We start from the raw sequence: 14,077 nt of genomic DNA on the forward strand, positions 1-14,077 counted from the left end.
CTTGGCCATTAGACTTCTTTTGAAATGTATTTTTGTACAATACTGGTTAAATGAGTGACATTTTACAGTATAAAACCTTTTTCTAACACTGAACGTTTGGTTATACCCATTTCGGTGGGGAAAATATATCAAGGTCTTTTCTCACACTTGAGTGACATGGTTAACCTGCCTGAGGTACTATAAACCATAAAGAAATAGATTCAGAATCCTTTACAATGTCAAGCTACCAGATCATGACATTCTAAAGCGGAAGCAATTTGACCTGGCGTCACCACCTATCAAATCTACAGGGGGGCTGGGACTTACTGTTCAGTGACAATAACCGACTAGGATTATGACCTCAAGGCACAGACTGATTAGCATTATTGTACTGTTTGGTCTCAGTGGAATGGCTGTCATCATTAGTGGAATCTAGTTCAGCAGTAAGTCTTCCTCACTGGTTTCAATTAGGTTTATTCTCCACTATTCCAGTGTAAAAAAAAAAAAGTGAACGATTAGACACGGATACACAAAGTAGGTCTCACAAGCAAGAGCATGTAACACTCAATTTGGCAAAAATAAAGGCTTTTGAGCGGAAAGTCTGACATTGGTTATATACAGTGTCTTTTTCAATCTGCGGGCAGAAGCAAGTAGAAAAACGTCTATTGTAAAGTGATTTAAAAATAGATAATGAACGTAACAAGGCAATTTCCCAATACTGGGAGGGATAAGGCCTGAGTCTATTGAAGTGTGTCCCAGCCGTCTCTTAGTTCATGAACTGCGTGTAGCCCTCGGCTCCAGTTACTATAACATCCATCCATATCCTCATGGCCTCCGGGGCAGAGGCCACCATGTAGTAGAGTCTGTCGTGAGTCTTCACACAGAAGGTCAACGAGGGATTGGGGCTCTGGGATTGCAGGGGAGAGAGAGGTCAAAAGGTCAGTAATGTGGCAATGACTTGGTCATTTAATGACTCGGTTAGACCGTTGGACTAGTAAACGAAAGGTTGCAGGTACAAATCTGTTCTGCCCCTGAACAGGCAGTTAACTAGGCAAGTCAGTAAAGAACAGTAGGTTAAAGGTTACATTGTCTCCGATTCAACTACAGTACTAAAGCTTGGTTACAAAAATGAATTAGTACAATGGGTGCACTACAATCAAATATCTTAAACCCCAAAACCTGTATTACATTTGCCCATATCTTTTTTTCAAAAACATTGTCTCGATGGGGCGTCTATGCCGACAGGCACACTACTGAACCTGTTAAGAATTCAGCCTTACGCTGCGCCATCACACACACGCCTCTCTTCGAAACTAAGGCAGGAGCTCAAAGTGCTGAAGGAGAGTCAAAACAGGATGCAGGACAGTCCACATACCATAAGACACCCAATGCACATTTTACAGTTGCACACATGCACTTAGAGTTCATAAGCTATATACACACACACCTGGATAATCCACCCATATGTAGTATGTTTTAATTGAAGGGACAGATTCAAACAACCAATTCCACAGAGGAAGGGAATTATCACTAAGGCTTGCTTTGGCAAACAACTCCAATGCAGGAACTAAAGACGAATGTGAGGATCCAGAGGTGCACTGTTCTGTAATGGCTGTGGGTTTTCATTCTGTCTTGTATTAAACATGCATAATCACACCCCTGGTGGGTATTCAATTGAATATGTAGAGCTGACAAATCCTTATTCCACATGATACACTTCTGTGTAAACAACCAAACACGCACTTGGGTAAAGAGGGCAGAGAACAAGCAATGGGTGAGTTCACTGAGACAAAAGTGGTACGTACATTGGTCAAATTGAGGTTGAAAAATCTTTTCTGTGAAACCAGCCAGTAAAAGCAAAAGAGTGAGAAGAGAAATGAAAGATTGGAAGAAGCAGAATGTGTGTAAAACTAAACATCTCAGAGAAATATTGCATCAGTACAGTGAAAATATAAAAAGAAAAGTGATTATAGAAGATTATTTGGTTCTCCGAGTGTTGGGTAGAAAGTACCTTCGTGGCGCTACGCAGGTGATCGTAATAGACCTCTTCAATGGCCTGGAAATAGATGACTCCTTTCAGTTTGGTCTCGTGCTTGTCTGTTGAGTAAATTAACATGACAAAATGCTTGGGTAAAAATATCACATTTGTGATTCCTAGAGTAGTTTCTTTGATGACAGAGCGAGAAAGTCATGGAATATACTATATGTAGTGTAAAGGGGCAATGTTCCCCCTTTAGTGGAGACTGCATTCACAGTAAACACGGAATGTCTGCTTAAATCAGAAATGACCTTTAATTTATAAATCGCAGAATTTGTAATGCTTCAGCGATGCAGATTGAATAGAGCCCCTGATTTTGAAATTCTACCCTCATGGTAAAATATAGCAGCTCATTTCATCAACCACTACAAAAACACAACCAGGGGTAACTTTATGCCCCCTTTACCTTCAGGCATAAACTGCACTAGATCCTTGCTACAGAAAAATAATACAACCGTAACTTTCTAGGAAAAGTAGTTGCAATTTTATAATTTGCATATTACTGTATCTAAAGCCTGCTACCAAAGCGCTACCCACAAATGTGTATTTCCCTTCTGTATCCTAATGCTCATCTCTATCAAACTCATTTACACCACCTTTCACAAATACAGTCTACATTAAGGTCAAAGGGTATGAATATGCCATCTACTGTATCTCCCATTGGCTCGATCCGAGCATTAACAGCGCACTAATGTGTTTGTATATAAATGGCAGCATTTTCCTTACCAACGTAATAGGAGAAGGTCCTTTTGAGGCGGTCGAAGACAAACCAGCGTTTCTTCCACGACTTGATCTTGCCGCCCATCTTGACCAGGTAACCCTTACACATCTTGTCTGTGAGGATCACGTGGTAAGAGGTCTCCACGTTGTGGCCGGATGACTCGATGTGGGAGCGCAGGTCAAACTCCTCCTTGCGGATGGGCAGGTAACGAGTCATAGGACGGGCCTGAGGAAAGGAGGAAACAAACTTGTGACGAGTGTTTCAAAAGCCTGTACGACTAACAGGATGAGAGAGAGATCTCAAACTGTATATTCTTTTTGTTTGGATTTGTGTTATTGGGCCTCAGGCTCACCTGGGAGAAGTTCTTGCTCCTCATCTTCACCTCCTTGTCCACGAGCTGCTGCCTGTGCACCGTCTCGTCCTGCAGCCTCTTCTCAGCCTCCTCGCGCCGCCTCCTCTCCTCCTCCAGCATCTGCCTACGGGCATGGCTCTCTCGCTCCTGGAGAGAAGGTGGAAAAAGATCATGAACATTGACAACTGCTGATGGCCTCAAAGTACTTTACAGATACCCAGCCTAAAACCTCAAAGACCAGGCAATGCAGAGGCACAGGAAAAACTCCTTTAGAATGCAGGAAACTGGGAAGAAACAGAGGAATCAGGCTCCGAGGGGTGGCCAGTCCTAATCTGGCTGTAACACTGAAGTAAGACATCAGTATGGGATCTGATAGGAAGCTAGCCATGGCATGTGAGGTAGTGTCTTACTCTGGATTCTATGAGCCTGGCCTTCTCTAGGTGGGCTTCCTTCAGCATCTTCTCCATCTCCTCGATCTTCAGCGCATCCATCCCACTGGCACTGCAAACCAGACACAGTCAGAGATACATCTCAAATAGCAATGACATCCATCATTCAATTTATTTATGGGTTACAGTGTATTAATACTCTTAAGTCCGAAAACTGTGTCCCGTTCTGAAAATCCACCCCCAAAATGGCTAAAGATCATCAAGCTTCTTACATAGGAACAAAGAGGATTAAGTAAGTCCTAAAAAGCAGTTCATCACTGGTCATAAAAACAGTAACTTACTATGTGGACACTAACTACCGCAAACAGTTATTAACTATCACCGAGTGTTTATAAAATGGGTCATGAAATGTGTAACTGTTTAGAGATACAATGCTGTATACACTGGAAATGTCCCGTCTTGGCCAGGTGGTGCAAGGTTGTGTTCATTAAGGTCAACATTCTAAAACGTTTTGCAACAGAAGACGAATGACTGTTTCTCATTGGACATGTCCAGATAGTAACCTCTTCACTCCGCTTTGGACAGTTTATTTTCCATTTCCTGCCTACTGAACACAACCCTAATGAGTGCTTAGGCCTGATGATTACAAGCAATCTGGGATGTCCTGTTTAAAGTGGAGAAACAGCTGCGCTTTCACCAGGTGCAAAGGGAATGTACACATCTGTCCTGTCTATGTGCGACCACACACATCCTACCTTTCATATCAACTGGCTCAGAGCAACCACTATCTGTGCAGTGTCTTTAACTAGTCATTTGACTATATTTCAGCAGTCACTCACCCAGATGTTTAACTGGCCAAAATACAAATGTTGACTTTTAACCAATCACAGACAGTAAAGGGAACATCCCTTCTGCTGTAGCCTACACATGTATCCAGTCCTGCATCCCAAATATCACCCTATTCCCTATAGAGTGCACTACTTTTGACCAAAGCTCATAGGCTCTGGTCAAAAGTAGTGCACTAAATAAGGAATAGGGAGCCATTTGGGCACAACCCAGTGTGATCACCTAAGCCAGGATCATAAAATATGCTGAATAAATTATTTGGGAGGAAGGCAGTGTTCAGCAAACAGTCTCTGGCATGTGTTTACGGAAGAGCGTTTCGCTGTTCATTATGGTCGGCGATAATTCATGCACGACAACAAACTTGACGAGTTCTGTATGAACTGGGAATACCTTTTGACTGTGATAAAGACGGCATGATTGAACTAGATTTAGAGAAATATTTTACATTTTTCACACTGTCGTGTCGACTGAAACCAAACTGTGCTGCCTCGAATACTTTACACACCGACCTTTTCCGCATGGTTCCAGCACACCAGCTCAGGACAGACAACCTGGGTTAGTTCTGCTCAGTAGTGTAAAAGGCCCTATATTGTACGTTAAATATCCACTAGAATAGTGATAACAGTGGATGGACAACAGCTGAGCAGACACAGGCTTCTTTTGTCACTATTAGACAGACTAATGATACGAGACACAGCTTAACAGATGGTGCACAATTCACAGTCAGACAGGACGTGGGGAGGAGTCATTTGACCCATGAGGTTACTTGTCAGAGATCCCTTGGCAGAAATTAGCCAGTGTGAGTGTGTTCCAGGATATGCATGTGTGTGTTTCTCTGACCTGGACATGTTGTCGGGGGAGCAGGCCGAGTTGTTGCCTGTGGAGACGCTGGTGTCCATGCTGTCGGAGCTCTCCAGGCTCAGTGTGTCGTACGGCTGCTCGCCCGCCGACGGCGGCTGGTGGTGCAGGATGGAGTGGTGCACCATGGGAGGGCCGTGGGCGTGTGAGGGGGCGTAGAGGTGGGTCTGAGAGCCGTGGAGGGCATCCCACTGGCACTGGGCCTCCACTGCAGCCCGCTGCTTCAGCTCAGCCAATCGACGCCGCTGCTCCTCAATCACCTGTTGGCCTGAGGGTGGAGGGAGAGAGCTGATCTGTGGGTTGCTTGATCTCATCCAGGGATACCCTATCATGTCAGTTCTAGGATGTATGGCAGCGCTCTCAGCATGCAGACACACATACTCACCCCCTAACCAACTCTCACACACACATGATTCATATCCACTTGCCAAGCAAAAAGTCATGATCATCAGCATCACCCGGCTATGAAGGGGCAGTAAACCTAAAGATTGCCTGTGAGTCCATGTAAAGTAGGATACCACAGGTCAGCGACAGATGAAACCAGGCCCCACACATACATCAAACATACAACATATATGTACTTGGCATTATCAAAAGCCCAAGCTCAATTCAACCAGCAACATGTTTCCTCATCACCAAAGCTTCCGTAAGTACAGTAGCAGCAAAATACCAATACTACATGATCAAGTAACCCATGGTAGTCATCTTCAATTCAAACCCATGCTCGCTATCCATCATATAACTGACAGACATCTAAAAACAGCTGTAAAGTTAAAAGGGGAACAAAAGGTGGCCCCGACAGATGAAAAGCACTGCTTCCACCAAACGCATGCATTGTTGATTCTCAGCAGGAGGATGGAGACAGACAAGAACATGGAGAAGAAGGGAGAGTTTATATGAGTTGAACACGAGACCAAACCCACTCCCAGGTTGAGTGGTCTGTCTGTCTATCTGTCTGTCTGTGGGATTGTCCATGGTGGAGCAGGGAGACTCAGACGTGGAAGGCAAGGAGGACTCTGTGGCAGAGAGTGGAGGACAGTAATGGAGAGAGGGATGGTTGGGATGGAGGAACAGATGGACAGGGTGACAGAGAGACAAACAGGACAACATGGTGGTTAAAAAGGAGCTGGAGGAGGCAACCATGGAGGAAGAGACTGGGTGAGGGGGAAGTGGGGTGATGGAGACAGGGACAGGGTGTGGTTTCTCTGAAGCATGACAGGAAATCTTGAAATGACAGACAACAAATGTGGTTAACAGAAACCTGGAGAGGACCATCTTAAAACACATAACTATACTAGTTCCATGTTGATGTTTACTGCTGGAACCCAAGAAGGAAACTCTTGCCTCAGACCAGAACATGGGACAGAGTAGCCTGGTGTAAACCTCCCAAAAGGCAGTTACCTTTCTGCTGTAAGGCTAGCGCTCTCTTGGTCTCTATGTCCTGCATGGTGGCAGCCAAGTTCCGTGGCAAACTGCCTGTACTGTTGGGAACCATCAGTGGGCTCTGGAAGGACACAAAAGAAGGAGAGTGATTGATTAAATTCAAAATTGGGGCGGCAGGGTAGCCTAGTGGTTAGAGCGTTGGACTAGTAACCGAAAGGTTGCAAGTTCATATCCCCGAGCTGACAAATCTGTCGTTCTGCCCCTGAACAGGCAGTTAACCCACTGTTCCTAGGCTGTCATTGAAAATAAGCATTTGTTCTTAACTGACTTGCCTGGTTAAATAAAGGTAAATGAAAAAACAACAACAATGAAAAACACATACAACAAAATGTTACATATCAATGCAATGGCAGTACACATATTAAAAACCATCAAGGTTTACACAAAAATACTTACTTCCAACTGGCCAAGAAGACATCCAGTGAATACATAAAACATTTTTAACATTTTATTTCGTGAAATAAAATGAACAAGTTCTCATTTACCTGGCGACCTGGCCAAGATAAAGCAAAGCAGTGCGACACAGACAACCACACATGGAATATGCATGGAATACCTTTGACGCGTGACAACAGCTACAGATAAACATCAAGCTCTCGTTCTAATACTATCAAATGTAATCTGATACTATCATGTAACACATGCCTGCCGTTGTTTACCAGTATATAACCATATGCTAGGTCTAATCAATCACCAGGTGACCGGAGCAGGATACAGTGCCTTGCGAAAGTATTCGGCCCCCTTGAACTTTGCGACCTTTTGCCACATTTCAGGCTTCAAACATAAAGATATAAAACTGTATTTTTTTGTGAAGAATCAACAACAAGTGGGACACAATCATGAAGTGGAACGACATTTATTGGATATTTCAAACTTTTTTAACAAATCAAAAACTGAAAAATTGGTCGTGCAAAATTATTCAGCCCCTTTACTTTCAGTGCAGCAAACTCTCTCCAGAAGTTCAGTGAGGATCTCTGAATGATCCAATGTTGACCTAAATGACTAATGATGATAAATACAATCCACCTGTGTGTAATCAAGTCTCCGTATAAATGCACCTGCACTGTGATAGTCTCAGAGGTCCGTTAAAAGCGCAGAGAGCATCATGAAGAACAAGGAACACACCAGGCAGGTCCGAGATACTGTTGTGAAGAAGTTTAAAGCCGGATTTGGATACAAAAAGATTTCCCAAGCTTTAAACATCCCAAGGAGCACTGTGCAAGCGATAATATTGAAATGGAAGGAGTATCAGACCACTGCAAATCTACCAAGACCTGGCCGTCCCTCTAAACTTTCAGCTCATACAAGGAGAAGACTGATCAGAGATGCAGCCAAGAGGCCCATGATCACTCTGGATGAACTGCAGAGATCTACAGCTGAGGTGGGAGACTCTGTCCATAGGACAACAATCAGTCGTATATTGCACAAATCTGGCCTTTATGGAAGAGTGGCAAGAAGAAAGCCATTTCTTAAAAGATATCCATAAAAAGTGTTGTTTAACCAGTTGCATCTCTTGGGGCGCTATTTCATTTTTGGATAAAAAACGTTCCCGTCTTAAGCGCGATATTTTGTCACGAAAAGATGCTCGACTATGCATATTCTTGACAGTTTTGGAAAGAAAACACTCTGAAGTTTCAGAATCTGCAAAGATTTTGTCTGTAAGTGCCCCAGAACTCATTCTACAGGCGAAACCAAGATGATACGTCAAACAGGAAATGAGCAGAATTTCTGAAGCTCTGTTTTCTAATGTCTCCTTATATGGCTGTGAATGCGACAGGAATAAGCTTAGACCTTCTGCCGTTTCCCCAAGATGTCGGCAGCATTGTGACGTATTTGTAGGCATATCATTGGAAGATTGACCATAAGAGACTACATTTTCCAAGTGTCCGCCTGGTGTCCTGCGTCGAAACTGGTGCGCAAAGCCATGTGCAAGTATTTTTCCATTTGATTGAGAGGGGAAACCATGCTTCCACGAACGATATATCATCGAAGAGATATGTGAAAAACACCTTGAGGATTGATTCTAAACAACGTTTGCCATGTTTTCAGTCGATATTATGGAGTTAATTTGGAAAAAAGTTCGCGTTTTGAGGACTGAATTTTCGGGTTTTTTTGGTAGCCAAATGTGATGTACAAAACGGAGCTATTTCTAATACACAAATAATATTTTTGGAAAAACTGAGCATCTGCTATCTAACTGAGAGTCTCCTCATTGGGCCTGCTTTTCTTCAGCAGGGACAGGGAAGATGGTTCAAATTGATGGGAAGATGGATGGAGCCAAATACAGGACCATTCTGGAAGAAAACCTGATGGAGTCTGCAAAAGACTTGAGACTGGGACGGAGATTTGTCTTCCAACAAGACAATGATCCAAAACATAAAGCAAAATCTACAATGAATGGTTCAAAAATAAACATATCCAGGTGTTAGAATGGCCAAGTCAAAGTCCAGACCTGAATCCAATCGAGAATCTGTGGATTGAACTGAAAACTGCTGTTCACAAATGCTCTCCATCCAACCTCACTGAGCTCGAGCTGCTTTGCAAGGAGGAATGGGAAAAAATGTCAGTCTCTCGATGTGAAAAACTGATAGAGACATACCCCAAGCGACTTACAGCTGTAATCGCAGCAAAAGGTGGCGCTAATTTTGCACGCCCAATTTTTCAGTTTTTGATTTGTTAAAAAAGTTTGAAATATCCCAAAAATTTTGTTCCACTTCATGATTGTGTCCCACTTGTTGTTGATTCATCACAAAAAAATACAGTTTTATATCTTTATGTTTGAAGCCTGAAATGTGGCAAAAGGTCGCAAAGATCAAGGGGGCCGAAAGCTTTCGCAAGGCACTGTACATACACGATATACACCAAAGTATCTGGACACCCCTTCAAATTAGTGGATTCGGCTATTTCGAGCACACAGCCATGCAATCTCCATAGACAAACGTTGGCAGTAGATTGGCCAGTGACTTTCAACGTGGCACCGTCATAAGATGCCATCTTTCCAACAGTGCCCCGGTGCCCCGGTCAACTGTAAGAGCCATTATTGTGAAGTGGAAACTTCTTGGGGTAACAACGGTTCAGCCGCGAAGTGGTTGGACACACAAGCTCACAGAACGGAACCGCAGAGTGCTGAAGCGCGTAAAAATCATCTGTCCTCGGTTGCAACACTCACTACTGAGTTCCAAACTGCCTCTGGAAGCAACGTCAGCACAAGAACTGTTCGTCGGGAGCTTCATGAAATGGGTTTCCATGGCCGAGCATAGCCACACACAAGCCTAACATCACCATGTGCAATGCCAAGCGTCGGCTGGAGTGGTGTAATGTGTGCCGCCATTGGACTCTGCAGCAGTGGAAACGCATTTTCTGGAGTGATGAATCACGCTTTAGCATCTGGCAGTCCGACAGACAAAATATGGGCGGATGCCAGGAGAATGCTACCTGCCTGAATCAATGGTGGCAACTGTAAAGTTTGGTGAAGGAGGAATAATGGTCTGGGGCTGTTTTCATGGTTCGGGCTATACCCCTTTAAAAAAAAAGTCATAGCGCTACAGCATACAATGACATTCTAGATGATTCTGTGCTTCCAACTTTGTTGGGGAAGGCCCTTTCCTGTTTCAGCATGACAATGCCCCAGTGCACAAAGCGAGGTCCATACAGAAATGGTTTGTCGGGCCTCCCGGGTTGCAGTGGTTAAGGGCGCTGTACTGCAGCGTCAGCTGTGCCACCAGAGACTCTGGGTTCGCGCCCAGGCTCTGACGCAACCGGCCGCGACCAGGAGGTCTGTGGGGCGACGCACAATTGGCCCAGAGTCGTCCGGGTTAGGGAGGGCTTGTCCGGTAGGGATATCATTGACGCATCGCGCACCAGCGACTCCTGTTGCGGGCCGGGCGCAGTGCGCGCTAACCAAGGTTGCCAGGTGCACGGTGTTTCCTCCGACACATTGGTGCGGCTGGTTTCCGAGCTGGATGCGCGCTGTGTTAAGAAGAAGTGCGGCTTGGTTGGGTTGTGTATCGGAGGACGCATGACTTTCAACCTTCGTCTCTCCCGAGCCCGTACGGAAGTTGTAGCGATGAGACAAGATAGTAGCTACTAAACAATTGGATACCACAAAATTGGGGAGAAAAAGGGGTAAAATTCACACACACAAAAAACACACAAAAATGTTTAAAAAATGGTTTGTCGAGATCGGTGTGGAAGAACTTGACTGGCATGCACAGAACCCTGACCTCAACCCCATCGAACACCTTTGGGATTAATTGGAACTCTGAATGCAAGCCAGGCCTAACTGCCCAACATCAGTGCCCGACCTCACTAATGCTCTTGTGGATGATTGGCAGATAGTCCCCGCAGCAAAGTTCCAACATCTAGTGAAAAGCCTTCCCAGAAGAATGGAGGCTGTTATAGCAGCAAAGGGGGGACCAACTCCATATTATTGGCCATGATTTTGGAATGAGATGTTCAACTGGCAGGTGTCCACATTCATTTGGTCATGTAGTGTACCTTCAAATTGATTGTGTACAAGGGCCCTATGTGCTTGTAGCCTTTTCTCATGGAAACTGAACTATTATGATGAAGCTAGCTAAATCACAAGATTACAGCAAATGGCCTCAGAAGAGTACTACACAATCCAGCCATGAACTTGACCACCCTCCAACACCAGTACCTTCTATTTTCATTTGGTTGTATGCATTTTAGGCCTGAGTAGGATGCAATTCAGATTTAGCAGCAAATGTGTACTATTCAAATGAGCCTTAAATAATAATAGTTGATTACTACATCATCGCTGAAGACCCTACTAGCCAACCAGTAGTGATGGAGCGGAGGTGATGAGGTTTACCTTGGAGGTTGTGTTGCGTCCCAGTGTAGTGGCTACGTACTGCAGATGGGATCCGGAGCCTGCTTTGGGTTGATGTACCGTCTGCCTAGCATCACTGTCCAGCTTGGAACGGAACCCCTGGGAGGAGGAGTGAAGACGGTCCAGGATCAGCTATCAAACGCCGTAGACTCATTTTTTTGCGGTTACCGCGCACATAGTAAAACATGTATTACATTAAATGGAATGAGGAATATAAACTGTGGTGCTTATTCCAAACTTGTCTGGTGGGAGATGCTGTGAGAAGTCGAGAGTAGAGTACAAATACAAAACAATAGGTTTCTTTAGCATTTCAAAAAAGGCACATTTATTGACATTTCAATTCAACCAACATATTGATTGACATCTTCGAAATGCTAAAGCAACCTACTTTTGGTGAGTGAAATTTAATTGCTACTACTACTACTACTACTACTACTACTACTACTACTACTACTACTACTACTACTACTACTACTGTCATCAGACACAGCCAGAGACGGTGATTATTACGTCAGCAAGAGCAGCATCCTTTTTATTGGTGGTCCTTTGATTCCTCCCACAGGTGTAATGACAGAGTCAGTGTCAAAGTGCTTTACTGGCAGATGTCAGTGTGTAACCACAACCTTCAGGTGGTTCGTCCCACAACCTCAGTTGGCCATACAGTATGAGGTCTTATGGCTTTTCATTGTGCCAGTAAATCATCAGATATTGATTGCAGTCTAGGCTATACCCAGGTTAGGGTCAATTTAGTACCTGGAATTGACCTCAACCCTTTGGCTGTGCTTGTGTGTACTGTAGTATAACCTGGTAGTAAATGTAATACAATGCACATAATACAGGATCATTTTTGAAGATTCAACCCGGTTGAACATTTTATATTCCAGTGCAATGTAATGACATCCATGAGTGGTACTACTGCTTGATTGAATACTGACAAAACATACTAACAGATTACCGTAAAGCATGTGGAAGATGCTCAAAGAATTCACAACGCATGAGTGACATGCAAGCCCAGACAGACCATCATTGATATATTAAATCAATCAACAAAGCACAATGCACTTGGAAAAGCCATTTTCATGGGAAGACAGAACAGAAACAATGGAAGAGGGGAGGAAGAGAAAGGAGAAGGCAGCGCCTCTGAGAATTACCTGCATAGGCCTGCGAGTGGATAGAGGTTTAGCTGGGAGAGGGGGAGGGGGGCAGATCTGGCTGCTCTCCACAGCAGCCATCACCTCCTGGTACCACTGCTCTAAATCGAGAGTGGGGATTTGAGGCCTACTGCACTCTGGCTGATACTGGAGGGCCGCAGTTAAGAGTCCACAGTAAGAGGCAGCAGAGAGGCAAAAAACAGAGTGGACAGAGCAAGGGAGTGGAGGAGGAAGAGAATTAAGAAAATAATGCATTAATGAGCAAATAAGAGGATCTGTTAGTGATAGAAATAGAAATATTTTTCTAAATGTTATGTTTTTTGTGTGTGTCAATGTTCATCTTCTTGAAATATCAGCAAATGCTAACACAAAAGTGTCTCAATGGGGAAACACTGGTTGAAATGACGTCAATAGAACCAGTTTACAACCAATTACAAACATGATTGACAACTGGTTGTAATGACGTCATTCCAACCAGCTTTGGCCACTGGGGTAGAGGGGGCATTCAGGGCATCTTCAAACGAGAGGTGGAGGAGAGGTGGGTGAGAAGAAACAGAGCGAGAGACCAGACACACCTCAACAGAGAGAGAGGGGGAGGAGCCGTGACGAAAGGAGAGGCAGGAGAAGGCGGGGTCTCCAGCTCCTGACTGGAGGGGCCGGAGAGGAGAGGTAGGGGAGGACTCGACCTTCGGCATCCCAAAGAACTGAGTTAACTGGCCCACAGTCACGTACTCCTTTCATTCAGGGAGCCACAGATAGTAAGGCAGACAGGAGGTCAAAGGGCAAAGAAGGAAAGAGGGAAACAATGGCAGAGGACACGTCAACAGGGAGGAAAACAGCAGCAACAAGGACAGCATGTGAAATAGATGGCAGTAAACCTGACTCACACATGGATAGTCTTTCTATAATATCAACCCATCGTACCATCCAAACCTGGCTCAAATACATATGTCAAATACTTGAGCTGTGCTTCAGTTTGCCTGGTACAATGGAATCAATGAAAAAGCTCCAAAAGTGCAAGCCCCAAGCTAAATCAAGCTCACCTAAAATACTGGCAAGTACTTGAATGCATATGACATCCAGTGCATTCGGAAAGTGTTCAGACCACTTCCCCTTTTCCACATTTGATTACGTTACAGCCTTATTCTAAAATGGATGACAAAGCGAAAACAGTTTTTTTGACATTTTTGGGAGACGAGTCAGGATCGAGGGAAATATGAACGGATCAAAGTACAGAAAGATCCTTGATGAAAACCTGCTCCAGGACCTCAGACTGGGGCAAAGGTTCATCTTCCATCAGGACAACGACCGTAAGCACACAGCCAAGAAAACGCAGGACTGGCTTCGGGACAAGTCTCTAAATATCCTTGAGTGGCCCAGCCAGAGCCCGGACGAACCCGGTCTAACATCAAAAAGCTGTGCAGCGATGCTCCCTATCCAACCTGACA

The 14,077-nt window shown here is 44.4% G+C and overlaps 1 protein-coding gene across 1 annotated transcript in view; it reads right to left on the minus strand.

Moving 5' to 3' along the window:
* Positions 1–45: 45 nt before the first annotated feature.
* LOC110503778 (pleckstrin homology-like domain family B member 1) overlaps positions 46–14,077 on the minus strand; it is an 83,756-nt gene continuing 69,724 nt past the window's right edge. Inside the window, 10 exon segments of the mRNA XM_021582311.2 lie at positions 46–886; positions 1,991–2,076; positions 2,744–2,963; positions 3,091–3,237; positions 3,501–3,591; positions 5,166–5,451; positions 6,585–6,687; positions 11,461–11,577; positions 12,630–12,776; positions 13,205–13,363. Coding sequence (XP_021437986.2) covers positions 746–886; positions 1,991–2,076; positions 2,744–2,963; positions 3,091–3,237; positions 3,501–3,591; positions 5,166–5,451; positions 6,585–6,687; positions 11,461–11,577; positions 12,630–12,776; positions 13,205–13,363 — 1,497 coding nt within the window. The 3' untranslated portion in view covers positions 46–745.

The sequence above is a fragment of the Oncorhynchus mykiss genome, chromosome 24 (assembly GCF_013265735.2).
Source record: "Oncorhynchus mykiss isolate Arlee chromosome 24, USDA_OmykA_1.1, whole genome shotgun sequence".
NCBI lineage: Eukaryota > Metazoa > Chordata > Actinopteri > Salmoniformes > Salmonidae > Oncorhynchus > Oncorhynchus mykiss.